The sequence below is a fragment of the Hemiscyllium ocellatum genome, chromosome 24 (genome assembly GCF_020745735.1).
Source record: "Hemiscyllium ocellatum isolate sHemOce1 chromosome 24, sHemOce1.pat.X.cur, whole genome shotgun sequence".
Classification (NCBI taxonomy): domain Eukaryota; kingdom Metazoa; phylum Chordata; class Chondrichthyes; order Orectolobiformes; family Hemiscylliidae; genus Hemiscyllium; species Hemiscyllium ocellatum.
Window position 1 is genome coordinate 57,496 of NC_083424.1, and position 16,357 is coordinate 73,852.

General features: G+C 43.8%; 1 protein-coding gene across 6 annotated transcripts in view; it reads left to right on the forward strand.

Annotated features, from left to right (window-relative positions):
* The window catches only part of scarb1 (scavenger receptor class B, member 1), a 114,259-nt gene that overhangs the window by 25,544 nt on the left and 72,358 nt on the right, over positions 1 to 16,357 (forward strand). For all 6 annotated transcript variants that reach the window (XM_060843891.1, XM_060843892.1, XM_060843888.1 and 3 more), the window contains 2 exons: positions 6,389 to 6,530; positions 11,029 to 11,232. In XM_060843891.1, coding sequence (XP_060699874.1) covers positions 6,389 to 6,530; positions 11,029 to 11,232 — 346 coding nt within the window. The remainder of the gene's footprint in view (positions 1 to 6,388; positions 6,531 to 11,028; positions 11,233 to 16,357) is intronic.

Sequence of the window (16,357 nt, forward strand, 5' to 3'; positions counted from 1 at the left end):
AGAAACAGTAGTGGAAAAGTAAGTACTTGGAGGTATGTACAGCCCCCTAACAGTAACCACAATGTTAAATGAAATATTGGGGGTATCTCTATTACTGCAGTGATTACTTGTGAACATCCAAGGGTGCAATCTTAGAAGTAATGTAAGCTGGGTCCCCAAATAACAATCTTTGAAGCTGTTAACTTTTGAACCCAACTTCAAAATAATTCTTTTTAATCTTACAACAAGATATTCACTTTGAACTGGAAGGTACCAAAAGATCTTAATCTCATTCACTTTGTTTCCAACTGAGCTGAGTCTGTTCTACAATGATCAGATAACTGGCTAAAAGATGATCGTCATAAGGGCTGTTTGTACCAAATAGGCTCCTGAGCTAGCAGGTCATTTGGTGACAAGCTAGGACTGTCCAAGGATGTAAAAGGCAACAGATTTGTAATTCTGCCAGCTCTATAGCAAAGCATGCTAGACCACATACCAGTCAGGAGAAAGTGAGGTCTGCAGATGCTGGAGATCAGGGCTGAAAATGTGTTGCTGGAAAAACGCAGCAGGTCAAGCAGCATCCAAGGAACAGGAAATTCAATGTTTCGGGCATAAGCCCTTCTTCAGGAAGAAGGACTTATGCCCGAAACGTTGAATTTCCTGTTCCTTGGATGCTGCCTGACCTGCTGCGCTTTTCCAGCAACACATTTTCAGCATCTACCAGTCACATGAGTACGGAAGAAAATGCCCAGTTTGTGCATAAATCCATTAATTGGTCTGTCATTAATAAGGATGTTGATCAACTCATCACTTCATCAGAAATTTGTTGATTCCATCAACCTCAACAATTGAACTCCTCACTCCATGCAAAGTTCCTTGTGAACAGCGTTTCAAGATTGCAACTGACTTTCATGTCCGAGGACATGGCTACATTCTGGTGTCTGACTATTTCACTAAAGTTCCTCCTTGAGACAAAATGAAGATGCTGCGAGTTGTGGGGATGAATACATTGACCCCCTATATTCATTAGAAGTCACACAACACCAGTCCAACAGGTTTATTTGAAGTCATAAGCTTTAAGAGCAGTGCTCCTTCATCAGGTGCAGCCTAGTCGTGAGGACCAATATTTTTTCATAAATTGTCTGACAATGGTACTCAGTTCACTAATTATCCTACAAAATGTGGAGGAAATGGGGTATTCAACCTATTGCTTCTTCGCCCTACCCTCTAGTGAATGTCTCACAAGTCACACTGTTTGCTATAAAATCCGTAATTATTCTGAGGCAGACCTTCGCGCTCTGGTCAAAAGTAAGCTTCCATCTGTTCGTTCATTGGGCCTTTTACAGACCGGAGTACAAGCTGACTTGTCAAAATGAAAACCTTTCTTGGGATGTGGGCAATGAAGTAAAAAGAATAGTTATTGCCTGTTCCTAGTTGCCTTTGAGAAAGTGGTGGTGAACTGCCATGTTGAACTACTGCGATCTGTGCCCTGTCTTTAGGGAGGGAGTACCAGCATCTTAATCCAACAACAGTGAACGATATTCTTCCAAGTCAGGATGATGATTGGTTTGGTTTGGCGAGGAACTTGCAGGTCATTCTCATGTTTCTGCTGCCCTTCACATTTTGGATGGTCATGGAACTATTGACATCATAGAATTATCTGCCGTGTGGAAAGAGCCTATTCAGCTCATCAAGTCTGCCCCAACCCTCCAAAGAGCATCCAGTTCAGACCCAGGTCCCTATACTAATGTAATCCTGCATTTACCATGTCTAATCCCCCAAGCTTGCAAGTTTGAGAATTAAATTAACAAACAGTGAAATTCACGACTGGTCTTGGAGGAACTGTTTGGGTGAAGTTCACAGCACAGAAGCAGACAAGTATACTGTTTTTAAGTGTGACATCCAGAAAGTCTGCAGTAGCAAGTAGAGTGGGTTCTTTCTTTGTTTTTTGAGATATGCCTCTTGATTTAAACTTAAAAATAAGCCATAACTATTAATTTAACCTGGGGCAGTGTTTTGTAGAGGAATAAGACAGTGTTATTTTCTGGGTTTGTAGGAGCAAAAATGGCCTTTAATAGAGTGATATGTGCTTCTTGTCAGACATGGGAGTTTAAAGAGAGTTTAAGGGTTACTGCAGATTATATCTGCAATAAATACTGTTGGTTGTGAATCATTATCGGATCGAATTGATCAGTTGGAGAGACAGTTAGAAGCAATGAGGGATTTGCAACAGCAACAGTATGTGTTGTATGGCAGTTATAGGAAGGGGGTAAAGTCTCCGATACAGTCACCAAGATAGGGTAACTCCAGAAAAGGTAAGAGAGGTAGGCAGCTAGAGCGGGAGCCATCTGTGGCTGTACCCATTTCAAACAAGTATGCTGTTTTTGAAAATGTAGGGGGTTGACGGATTCTCAGGAGAACGTAGCACGAGCAGCCAAGTTTCTGGGATTGAGACTGGCCCGAAAGCAACGAGGGGTTTGTCGGGTTCCAAGAGATCAATTGTGTTAGGGATTCTGTAGTCAGAGGTACAGACAGAAGTTGCTGTGGACAGTAGCAAAAAATCAGAATGGTGTGTTGCTTTCCTGGTGCCAGGATCAAGGATGTCTAGGAGGGTGCGAATGTTCTCACGGGGGAGAGGGGCCAGCAAGAGGTAATTGGTTCTGATGTGGACAATGACATAGGAAGGGAAAAGGTTGACGTTCTGAAGGGAGGTTACAGAGAGTTAGTGACATAGTGAGGAAATCTGAGACTGGTACAGTTGAGAACAGAAGCGAGTCAAACAGTCAGGGCAGGCAGGGACAAGGTAGGACTGATAAATTAAACTGCATTTATTTCAATGCAAGGGACCTAACAGGGAAGGCAGATGAACTCAGGGCATGGTTAGGAACATGTGACTGGGATATCATTGCAATTAAAGAGACGTGGCTCCGGGATGGGCAGAACTGACAGCTTAATGTTCCAGGATACAAATGCTACAGGAAGGACAGAAAGGGAGGCAAGAGAGGAGGGGAATGGCGTCTTTGGTAAGGAATAGCATTACAGCTGTGCTAAGGGAGGATATTCCTGGAAATACATCCAGGAAAGTTATTTGGGTGGAACTGAGAAATAAAAGGGATGATCACCTTTATTGGGATTGTATTATAGACCCCCTAATAGTCAGAGGGAAATTGAGAAACAAACTTGTAAGGGGATCTCAGCCATCTGTAAGAATAATAGGGTTGTTATGGTAGGGGATTTTAACTTTCCAAACGTAGACTGGGAATGCCGTAGTGTTAAGTGTGTACAAGACAATTTTCTGATTCAGTATGTGGATGTACCTACCAGAGAAGGTGCAAAACTTGACCTACTCTTGGGAAATAAGACAGGGCTGGTAACTGAGGTGTCAGTGAGGGAGCACTTTGGGGCCAAATCCATTAGATTTAAAATAGTGATGGAAAAGGATAGACCAGATCTAAAAGTTGAAATTCTAAATTGGAGAAAGGCCAATTTTGACGGTATTAGGCAAGAACTTTTGAAAGCTGATTGGAGGCAGATGTTCGCAGGTAAAGGGACGGCTGGAAAATGGGAAGCCTTCAGAAATGAGATAACGAGAATCCAGAGAAAGTATATTCCTGTTCAGGTGAAAGGGAAGGCTGGTAGGTATAGGGAATGCTGGATGACTAAAGAAATTGAGGGTTTGATCAAGAAAAAGAGGGAAGCATATGTCAGATATAGACAGGATAGATCGAGTGAATCCTTAGAGTATAAAGGCAGTAGGAATATACTTAAGAGGGAAATCAGGAGGGCAAAAAGGGGACATGAAATAGATTTGGCAAATAGAATTAAGGAAAATCCAAAGGGTTTTTATAAATACATTAAGGACAAAAGGGTAACTAGGGAGAGAATAGGGCCCCTCAAAGATCAGCAAGGCGGCCTTTGTGTGGAGCCACAGAAAATGGGGGAGATGCTAAACGAGCATTTTGCTTCAGTATTTACTGTGGAAAAGGATATGGAAGCTATAGACTGTAAGGAAATAGATGGTGGCACCTTGCAGAAGAGGAAGTGCTGGATGTCTTGAAACGCATAAAGGTGGATAAATCCCCAGCACCTGATCAGGTGTACCTGAGAACTCTGTGGGAAGCTAGAGAAGTGATTGCTGGGCCTCTTGCTGAGATATTTGTATCATCGATAGTCACAGGTGAGGATCCAGAAGACTGGAGGTTGGCAAACATGGTGCCACTGTTTAAGAAAGGTGGTAAGGAAAGTCAGGGAATTATAAACCAGTGAGCCTGACATCGGTGGTGGGCAAATTGTTGGAGGAAATCCTGATGGTCAGGCTGTACATGTATTTGGAAATGCAATGACTGATTAGGGATACTCAACATGGCTTTGTGTGTGGGAAATAATGTCTCTCAAACTTGATTGAGTTTTTTGAAGAAGTAACAAAGAGGATTGATGAGGGCGCAGTAATGCGTTTGACAAGGTTTTCATGAGACAGGTTAACAAGGTTAGATCTCATAGAATACAGGGAGAACTCTCCATTTGGATACAGAACTGGCTCAAAGGTAGAAGACAGAGGGTGGTGGTGGAGGGTTATCTTTCAGACTGGAGGCCTGTGACCAGTGGAGTGCCACAAGGATCAGTGCTTGGTCCTCTTTTTTTTGTCATTTTTATATAAATGATTTAGATGTGAGTATAAGAGGTACAGTTAGTAAATTTGCAGATGACACCAAAATTGGAGGTGTAGTGGACGGCGAAGAAGTTTACCTCAGATTGCAACCGGATCTTGACCAGATGGGTCAATGGGCCGAGAAGTGGCAGATGGAGTTTAATTCGGATAAATGCGCGGTTCTGCATTTTGGGAAAGCAAATCTAAGCAGGACTTACACACTTAATGGTAAGGTCCTAGGGAGTGTTGCTGAACAAAGAGACCTTGGAGTGCAGGTTCATAGCTCCTTGAAAGTGGAGTCGCAGGTAGCTAGGATAGTGAAGGTGTTTGGTATGCTTTCCTTTATTGGTCAGAGTATTGAGTACAGGAGTTGGGAGATCGTGTTGCAGCTGTACAGGACATTGCTTAGGCCACTGTTGGAATATTGCAATTCTGGTCTCCTTCCTTTTGGAAAGATGTTGTGAAATTTGAAAGGGTTTAGGAAAGATTTACAAGGATTTTGCAGGGTTGGAGGATTTGCACTGTGGGGAGAAGCTGAACAGGCTGGGGTGTTTTCCCTGGAGCGTCAGAGGCAGAGGGGTGGCCTTAGAGGTTTATAAAATCATGAGGGGCATGGATCGGATAAATAGACAAAGTCTTTTCCCTGGGGTCGGGGAGTCCAGAACTAGAGGGCATAGGTTTAGGGTGAGAGGGGAAAGATATAAAAGGGACCTAAGGAGCAACTTTTTTATGCAGAGGGTGGTACACGTATGGAATGAGCTGCCAGAGGATGTGGTGGAGGCTGGTACAATGGCAACATTTGGATGGGTATATGAATAGGAAGGGTTTGGAGGGATATGGGCTGGGTGCTGGCAGGTTGGAATGTGAGTGCACTTGTCCCTAAAGATAGCAGGACAGCTAGATAAATTGTTATGAAGGTCTATGGAATACTCCCCTTCATTGGCAGAGCTATAAATACAATATATATTAATCAAACTGTATAAGACACTGGAGTATTGTTTAAACTCTGGTCACCTCAGTGCAGGAAGGACATAATTGCTCTGGACAACAGGCAGAGACTATTTTACTAGAATGTTGCCAGGCTATAGAATTGTAGTCCTGAGGAGTGATTTGAAGAAGTTGAGTTTGCCTTTCTTGGAACAGAGAAGGCTGAGGTGTGATATGATTGAGATATACAGAAATGTGGGCAGTACAGACACAGAGTAGACAGGAAGAACCTGTTACTCTTGCCAGAGAGTTCAAACCCAAGGGTCATAGATTTAAGCTCAGTGACAGAAGGATTAAAAGTGATGGGGAAAAATGTCTTTACGCATGGGATGGTGGCTGTCTGGAATTTTCCGCTGGAGGTGGAGATCTTTAAAACTGTTTCATAAAGTGCCCAGATCCGCACCATAGGTGCTGCAGGGCTGTGGGTCTTGTGCAGGAAGATGGGGTTAAAAAGATTATCTGGGTCGGCATGAACAAGCTAGACTGAATGGCTGCCTTCTGTGCTGTAACGTTTCTGTGGTTCTGTGCCCATGTTATACCTGGGTTGGAAGTGTAGCTAATTCTGAAGCATGAACCTTCAGTGATCTAGTGAATTTATTAGTATAGGAATGTGGCTGTCTTCTCAGAATATGATTTTAGTCCACACCACCTTGTACATAATGGAAACCCTTGCAAGTGTAGCTGTCTTCATATTTGATATTTTAACATTTTGTTATTGTACCTCTGTTAGGATGTGTTTGACTCTCAGCACTCATTATTGGTTCTGATTTTCAGGGAGTACAGACAGAAAAGCAACATAACGTTTCACAGTAATTATACTGTCACATACCGAGAATATCGGCATTACCATTTCTGTCCTGAACGGTCAGCTGGGAATGAGAGTGATGAACTAATCTTGCCCAATATGCTTGCTCTGGTAGGTACATGATTTGAACCAGTCCTTTTTTCGTTAAACACTGATCCAGCTCCCTCAGGCAGCTCTGAGTGAACAGAACCTCTGACGCACCTGTTTTTATTTTTCTTCCCCCACACTACTGCCCAACAGCGGTAGTACTTATTTTTCCCCAGCACCCGTGTGTGTGCGCGCGCGCGCACGTGCAGGTGTTGGACACAGTGAAGAACAACCTATAATTGGGGCCAAGTTAAACTATTTAACAAGGCTGTAATTGTCTCGAGCCTGATTAACAGGAGTGGGTGTCCATTGATTTTTATGCTGGTGGTTGTACTAATTGTCTCCCAGCTCGTTACCTTTTCCTAACATTTGCTCATTCCTTTCTGCCTCCTGGAACATTACAGTGCAGTACAGGCCCTTCGGCCCTCGATGTTGCACCTACCTGTCATACCAATCTGAAGCCCACCTAACCTACACTGTTCCATTTATGTCCATATGCTTGTCCAATGGCAACTTAATTGTACTTAAAATTGGCGAACCTACTACTGTCGCGGGCAAAGAAATGTTTGTATTTAGCCTCCTGCTAATGCATCCCTGCTCTCGCTTTAATTATTTCTGCTGGCAACCGGTTATCTTCCATATTCTCTCAATTCAAAAGAAATATCACCCTTGAGCTTACTGAGGACCGATCCCCTCTGTCTTTCAGACATGGCTATTTGGTTGAAGCATATGCAGTATATTTGCCCCTAAATTGTTGGCACATGCTGTAGGTGTGATATTGATGTATCATGGTGTCATAAAGTGTCGCATTCTCTCATTTGACTATTCTGTGCTCCTCACTATGACCAACTGCCAACTAAGAAAATGCAAGCTTTAAGACACTAGCAATCTCCAGGCTCATTCAAAATGAGTGAGGGCTGCAAAATGAAGTTAAAACGATGTGATAAAATTCCTGTTTAAGCAGATCCTATGTCCCTTTATCTCATGCGACCTGGTAGAAGTGTGTAAGTAGTAGATGACTTTGAGCTCCACGGTAGACCTGAAGGATGAAGTTGATGTGAGAGTTGATCCAGGAGCAGCCATGATGCTGTGGTGAAACTGAGAGTTGGCCAGTGTGCTTGAATGAAGAGAAATTAGGATGTTGTCCTGGAGCATTCAGAATGTGACTGAGATATAGTTGGATTCAGGTGTGGAAAAGGAAGTGGTAAATTATTGCAAGATGATAACCTTTTAATTTCAAGACTGACAGTCCAGTTACTCATTAGCAAGGTTCAGAGCTCTCATTTAAACCTTAAGGGGGGGATTTCTCTTCATTGCAAATGTGTTGCTGGTCAAAGCACAGCAGGCCAGGCAGCATCTCAGGAATAGAGAATTCGACGTTTCGAGCATAAGCCCTTCATCAGGCATAAGAGAGAGTAGCCAAGCAGGCTAAGATAAAAGGTAGGGAGGAGGGACTAGGGGAGGGGCGATGGAGGTGGGATAGGTGGAAGGAGGTCAAGGTGAGGGTGATAGGCTGGAGTGGGGTGGGGGCGGAGAGGTCAGGAAGAGGATTGCAGGTTAGGAGGGCGGTGCTGAGTTGAGGGAACCGACTGAGACAAGGTATCGGCGCTGCCTCGTGCTCCCATGAGGAGGTTGAACAGTTCATCAACTTTACTAACACCTTCCATCCCGACCTGAAATTCACCTGGACTGTCTCAGACTCCTCCCTCCCCTTCCTAGACCTTTCCATTTCTATCTCGGGCGACCGACTCAACACAGACATCTATTATAAACCGACTGACTCCCACAGCTACCTGGACTACACCTCCTCCCACCCTGCCCCCTGTAAAAACGCCATCCCATATTCCCAACTCCTTCATCTCCGCCGCATCTGCTCCCAGGAGGACCAATTCCAACACCGCACAGCCCAGATGGCCTCCTTCTTCAAGGACCGCAGATTCCCCCCAGACGTGATCGACGATGCCCTCCACCGCATCTCCTCCACTTCCTGCTCCTCCGCCCTTGAGCCCCGCTGCTCCAACCGCCACCAAGACAGAACCCCACTGGTTCTCACCTACCACCCCACCAACCTCCGCATACAACGTATCATCCGCCGCCATTTCCGCCACCTCCAAACGTACCCCACCACCAAGGATATATTTCCCTCCCCTCCCCTATCAGCGTTCCGCAAGGACCACTCCCTTCGTGACTCCCTCGTCAGATCCACACCCCCCATCAACCCAACCTCCACCCCCGGCACCTTCCCCTGCAACCGCAGGACATGTAAAACTTGCGCCCACACCTCCACACTCACTTCCCTCCAAGGCCCCAAGGGATCCTTCCATATCCGCCACAAGTTCACCTGTACCTCCACACACATCATCTATTGCATCCGCTGCGGCCTCCTCTATATTGGTGAGACAGGCCGCTTACTTGCGGAACGCTTCAGAGAACACCTCCGGGCCGCCTGAACCAACCAACCCAATCACCCCGTGGCTCAACACTTTAACTCTCCCTCCCACTCCACTGAGGACATGCAGGTCCTTGGACTCCTCCACCGGCAGAACATAACACGACGGCTGGAGGAGGAGCGCCTCATCTTCCGCCTGGGAACCCTCCAACCACAAGGTATGAATTCAGATTTCTCCAGTTTCCTCATTTCCCCTCCCCCCACCTTGTCTCAGTCGGTTCCCTCAACTCAGCACCGCCCTCCTAACCTGCAATCCTCTTCCTGACCTCTCCGCCCCCACCCCACTCCGGCCTATCACCCTCACCTTGACCTCCTTCCACCTATCCCACCTCCATCGCCCCTCCCCCTAGTCCCTCCTCCCTACCTTTTTATCTTAGCCTGCTTGGCTACTCTCTCTTATGCCTGATGAAGGGCTTATGCTCGAAACATCAAATTCTCTATTCCTGAGATGCTGCCTGGCCTGCTGTGCTTTGACCAGCAACACATTTGCAGCTGTGATCTCCAGCATCTGCAGACCTCATTTTTTACTCGAGGATTTCTCTTAATGTCAAGACTGGGACTTTTCATTTCATTTTCAATTTCAATCAATTGCCCATGTAGCTGAAGGAATCGGGGAAGATCCATCAGAATCCCAACCCAGGTATCTCTCCTTTTTTTTTCTCTCTGCCTCTCCTCTCCTTCCACACCGTCCCCCACCCTCCCAACCTCTTCCTAGCCTATGTAAAACAAGGTCCTGAGTATCGATGTAAACACCACAGTACAATCTAGCTGATGATCTTGAATTTGTTTTTCGTGTGACTCTTAGTACAGGTCCAAGTTATATAAATGGCAGAATCACACTTTCTTGCATCCTAAATTTTGATGAGTGCAAGACAAAAACCTTCAACTTCTAGTCTCCTTTTAGCAATGTTTGTGTTTACTGAGTTGCAATCTCCATCACTGAAAAGCTCCCCACTGACAATTCTACAATTTGCCAATTTATTTCTGAACATTAGGTCCAGCCAGCCCCATGTATAACTGGATACATTGAGAATTCTGCAACAAATGTTTCCCAGAAAACATGCCCAATATAAATGTGAAACCAGGGAACCACCTTAAACTCTGATCTTTTGGTTTATGTAGCCCTCATTTACAGTTTTCTATTTGATCTGATGAAGTGACTATTTTACAGTCTGTCAGAATTCAGTAAATACTTTTCACTAATTTAGCATCTACTTCCAAGACACATGATTTCTCTGGTCACTAACTGCTCCCAGCTATGTAGACTTGCAGCTTATCCAAGTTGTCCTGTTGTTTCTGATCCTATCTCTCTCGCTGTTCATCCTTTAATGCTATATGACCACAGTCTGTTTAGTGCTTCATAATTCAAGGGACTTCAGTCACATTTATTCCATTTTCTACAGTTACACTTTAATTCCTAATCTAAAATGTAGGATGAACTTTTAAAAAAAAAACACTCTTAACTCTCTTTGCGCCTCTGAATTTTGTATAAAAACCTCTTCATACACGACTGTTGAGTACAGGATTGGGGCTTTATTTTGAGGTTATACAGGATGTTGGTGTGGTCGCTTGTTGAGGTCTGTGTGTACAAGTCTGGTCACCCTGCTATTGGAAGGATATTATTAAATTGGAGAGGGTTCAGAAAAGATTTACTAGGATTTTGCTGAGACTGAAGGATTTGAGCTGTAAAGGGAGGCTAGATAGGCTGTGACTTTCTTCGCTCTCGCGAAGAAGGTTAATGACAATATATATCCTTCCTAAGGTGTGGTGCCTAGATTCTGCTCTCAGTACTCCAAGTGGAGTCTAACCATGGTTTTGTATAACTGCACTATAACTTCTGTATCACTAAACCAGAAAAAACACAAAACTGAGGCTGCTGGCAATTGGAAATAAAAACTGCTGGAAAAATCTAAGGACTGACTGATTTCTCTCCAAGATTCTAAGTTAAAGTTTCAGATCCACTGACGCTCCTCAATTTTGCTATTCCTTAAGGGGAAGGGTTTGCCAATCCAACTTTTATTTGGTGGTTATTGATTTACTTCCTTTATTTGTTATTGCTTGGTTTAATTACAGGGTACAGCTTTAATGGTTGAAGATTTGCCTTATGCTTTGAAACTGATCTTCAGCACTGCCTTGAAGACATTTAATGAAACCCCGTTTATTAAGAAATCTGTGAAGGAGATCATGTGGGGATATGATGATCCACTTGTTGATTTTCTTAATCGAGTTTTTCCAGGCTTACTCCCATTTAAAGGAAAGTTTGGTTTGTTTGCTGATGTAAGTATCTTTTATTTATTTCAGATTTTAGTATTAAAAAATGTTTCTATGTTAAGGGCAAGTTGTGTATAATGTGTAGCCTCATTTGAAGAAATGAAAGTGCACACTGGATTTGAGACATTATCTGACTTATTTGATTGTTCTCTTTGGTAAAGCAACTGTGAAGGTCAATTAGGGCACCTTGGTTTTTGGAGTTTGCTAAAGTACAAATTAGCTGGCATGGTTCTGCAGTTAAAGCTCTAACATCTACATATAATGAAAATAGGACTTGAGATCAGGATTAGGCTATTTGACTTCATTGTAAGACACTTTGAAGTTGTGAAAGATGGTTTATAAATCTATGTTTGGATTTCATTGGATCAGAAATTGCTGAAAAAGAAGACAGTGGGTGGTGGTTGATGGGAAATGTTCATCCTCTAGTTCAGTTTCCAGTCGTGTGCTGCAAGGATCTGTTTGTCATTTTTAAAAATTATCTGGATTTGGGCATAGAAGGATGGGTTAGTAAATTTGCAGATGACGCAAAGGTAGGCAGAGTTGTACATTAGTGCTGAAAGCCGTTGTGGGTTACAGAGGAACGTGAATAAGATGCAAAGCTGGGCTGAGAGGTGGCAAATGGAATTTAATGTGGAAAATTGTGAGGTAGTTCATTTGGAAGAAATAACAGGACTGCAGAGTACTGGGCTAATGGTAAAATTCTTGGCAGTGTAGATGGACAGAGATCGCGGTGCGCAGTTGAGGCCCTTTGGCCCTCGATGTTGTGCCGATCCAAGCCCACCTAACCTACACTAGCCCACTATCCTCCATATGCCTATCCAATGCCCGTTTAAATGCCCAAAAAGAGGGAGAGTCCACCACTGCTACAGGCAGGGCATTCCATGAACTCTCAACTCGAATCACGATATAAATCCCTGAAAGTTGCCATCCGGGTTTATTGGGGTTGTTAAGAAGGCATACGGTGTGTTGGTGTTTTATTGGTAGGGGGATTAAGTTTTGGAGCCATGAGGATGTGTTTCAGCTGTACAAGGCACTGGTGAGGCCACACCTGGAGTATTGCGTGCAGTTCTGTTCACCGCATCATAGGAAGATTAGATTCCCTACAGCGTGGAAACAGGCTCTTCAGCCTAACCAATCCACACCAACCCTCCGAAGAGTAACCCACCCAGACCCATTTCCCTCTGACTAATGCACCTAACGCTATGGGCAATTTAGCATGGCCAATTCACCTGACTTGCACATCTTTTGGACTGTGGGAGGAAACCGGAGCATCCGGAGGAAACCCACGCAGACACTGGGAGAACGTGCAAACTCCACACAATCGGCCGAGGCTGGAATCGAACCTGGGACCCTGGTGCTCTGAGGCAGCAGTGCTAACCACTGAGCCACCGTGCCACCCCAGAGGATGTGGAAGCCTTGGAAAGGGTTCAGAGGAAATTTACTCGGATGTTTCCTGGTATGGCAGGGAGGTCTTACAAGGAAAGGCTGAAGGAACTGAGGCTGTATTTGTTGGAGCAAAGGTGGTTGAGAGGTGACTTAATGGAGATGTATAAGATAATCAGAGGGTTAAGGTGGATAACGAGAGCCTTTTTCCTCCGACGATGAAGGCTAACAGGAGGGGACATAGCTTTAAATTGAGGGATGGTAGATTTAGGACAGATATTAGGGATAGTTTCTTCACTCAGGGGTGTGGAACAGCCTGTCTGCAATAATAGTAGACTCTCTTATGTTAAGGGCATTTAAATGGGCATTGGACATACATATGGATGATGGAACGGTATGGGTTAGCTGGGCACCAGATTATTTTCAGGTCGGCACAGCATCGAGGGCTGAAGGGTCTGTACTGCGCTGTAACTTTCTATGTTCTATGTTTCTATCTTTTCCACGGGACTAGACTGCTGCGTTTTTGAATTTGTATTCATGATCTGGACCTCTCTGTTTGCAAGGAATTATTTCAAAGTTTGAAGATGACTTAAAAATGAGATTTGAGTGGGATAGTAAGTTGCTTCAGGTGGACACAGGTGGCTAGAACAGATTTAATAATTAATGCAGAAAAAAAATGTGAAATACATTTTAGTAGAAAGACCAAGAGGGGCACAAAGTAAATGGTAAAATCTTAATGGAGATGCAAAACAGAGGAACAAACCATTAAAAATAGCACGGCAAGGCTACAGGATTCTTGGCATTATTTAGGATAGGGGATGCCTGACTGGAATTAAATCACTGATAAGGGAGTTTGGTTGTGCGGAGAAACTGAAATGGCTTAGATTAGATTACTTAGTGTGGAAACAGGCCCTTCGGCCCAACAAGTCCACACCGACCCGCCGAAGCGCAACCCACCCACACCCCTACATATTACTCCTTACCTAACACTACGGGCAATTTAGCACGGCCAATTCACCTGACCCACACATCTTTGGACTGTGGGAGGAAACCGGAGCACCCGGAGGAAACCCACGCAGACACTGGGAGAACGTGCAAACTCCACACAGTCAGTCGGATATCTCTCTTAAGTTTAAGAAGGGATTTCATCGATTTTGATGTAGAAGGGACGAAAATATTTTCGATGGCAGACGGTGCATAAAAGAAGGGATAGATTTTTTACTAACGCTCTGAGAAAGTCATAGCATTAAAACATGTCTTTAAATATTTAGACTAAAATGTAATGCTGAATTATAGAACACATTTACTGCACTAGAAATTAGGCAGGAAGGCCCAGAAAAAGGGGGGAAACTCAAGGAATGCAGAAGATAGGAACATCTGGGCTCACCAAGTGATAACAGGATTTTAAAAGGCAATTAAAAAATTTGCCTTTGCATCGGTGAATCTGTGTGAATAGGACACCAAGTGATAACATTCACAGCAGTTCCCTTGTGAAATTAATGATAGTGTTTGATTCTGACCCGGAAATGAAATTCTGTACTATCGAAAGCTTTGTAATTAACGGTCAGATGCTGTTAATTATAATGGATTCTTATTACCTCCTGCAAGCGGGGCAGACACAGAAAAAAATCTGCTGTTATAAAACCCTGACTTTGAGAGTTCAAAAAGGCACGACAGAGTGCATTTTAGTGCTGAGGCTGTTGGAGCAGTAGAAAATTAACTCTTAGTGCTTATCTGCGATAGATTGAATTTAATTGCATTTTGGGACTTTATGATGATATTGAGCAATTAAATACAAATTCTGTAAAAGGTAATATTGAAGCCTGAACTAACTTGCTGTTCTTGCAGACTGTCCCACTCTCAATTCTAACTAATCAGATCTTCTGTCTTATTTGAATTGGAATCACAGTACAGTCCTGAAAAGAAAGCATGTTAATTCAAAGACTAATGAGTCAGTTTAAATGCAACCTTACGGTAACGTCTCGGCCTCTGGTACAGAATGATGCAGTGCTCAAAAAGCAGGAGCCTGCTCCGAGCTTGGAAACTATTTGAAGCCTAACATTGTGCCAGAATCTCTTCAATGTGTCAGGAAGCCTTTTTATGGTCAAAAGTTTGCCCTCCTTGCTAAGAAACCATTTTGTAAAATAATTGTATCAAACATTGTAACTGTGCAAGGTTATCTTATGAACTCTTCAATTAGCTCAGACTGGTACATCTAACACAGGAGTTTACCTCACTAGCAGGCGCCTAACTCGGCTGGGTATGTTTTTCCCACCTGATGAATGGCTTGGGGCCTGTGATTAGTCAAGCATACACAGACCTGTCAATTAACTTTTTTTTCTTCCTTACAAATTATTGTCTTTCAATGTTATCTGTCTAATTAAGAACATGCAATTTTTAAAAAAACTTTTATATAAAGGAAGTCACTTTGTATCAGTACGTCGGGGTAACTTGCTGGGGCACTGGAAGAGCTGGTACCCTACTCTCCTAGGTTATCAGAACCTAGTTAGTTTAGCATATAGGTGTCAGTGTTATGTTGTAACAGTGATGTTCTTAGTGAATAAAGGGGATGACTAAAATGAAACTAAACTGTCTGTAAGAGGTTTTTATTCCAGACTTCCAAAGAACGTGGTGGCACAATGTTAGCACTGCTGCCTCGCAGTGCCAGAGACCCGGGTTCAAATCCTGCCTCGGGCAATTGTCTGTGTGGAGTTTGCACATTCTTCCCGTGTCTGTGTGGGTTTCCTCCCACAGTCTAAAGATGTGCAGGTCAGGTGAATTGGCCATGTTAAATTGCCCCTAGTGTTAGGTGAAGGGGTAAATGTAGGGGAATGGGTCTGGGTGGGTCTGCTCTTCAGAGGGTCGGTGTGGACTTGTTGAGCTGAAGGGCCTGTTTCCACAATGTAGGTAATCTAATCTACCCAGCACGATCTCCATGACGAACCGAGGGTGGGCCTATTCCCATTGGAGTTAGAAGAAAGTAAGGCAACTTTATTGAATCATCTGGAATTCTTGGACGTGACAGGGTAGATCTAGAAAGGCTGGTTAGAGTCAGAGATATGCAGCATGGAAACAGACTCTTCAGTCCAACTCAACCATGCCAACCTCATCTAGTCCCATTTGCCAACACCCAGCCCATGTCACTCCAAATCCTTCCTATCCATATCCATCCAGATGCTTTCTAATGTTGCGATGTACCAGCCCCCACCATGTTCTCTGGCAGCTCATTCCATACTTTGAAGCTTTTAAAGAGTGGTTGATTAGAGTTCAGGAGGGATACGTTCCTATAAAAATGAGGGATAGAAAGGGCAAGATTAAGGAACCATGGGTGATAGGTGAAATTATGAGACTAGCTAAGAGGACAAAGGATGTATACATAAGGTCTAGGCGACTGAAGACAGACGATGCTTTGGAAGAATATTGGGAATGTAGGACCGATCTGAAATGAGCAATTGAGGGCTAACAAAGGTCATAAGAGATCTTTAGTGAACAGGGTTAAGGAAACCCCAAAGCCTTTTATTCATATATAAAGAACAAGAGGGTAACTAGAGAAAGGGTAGGTCCACTCAAGGTCAAAGGAGGGAAGATATGTGTGGAGTCAGAGAAAATAGGTGAGCTTCTTAATGAGTACTTTATATCGGTATTCAGGACAATGTTGGAGCCCCCAGGGAACTCCAGGGAAAGCGTGGGGAGAGAGAGAGAGGGCGGGAGGTCCGTCATTTGGAGACGGTGCCTGTTTAATCACTAA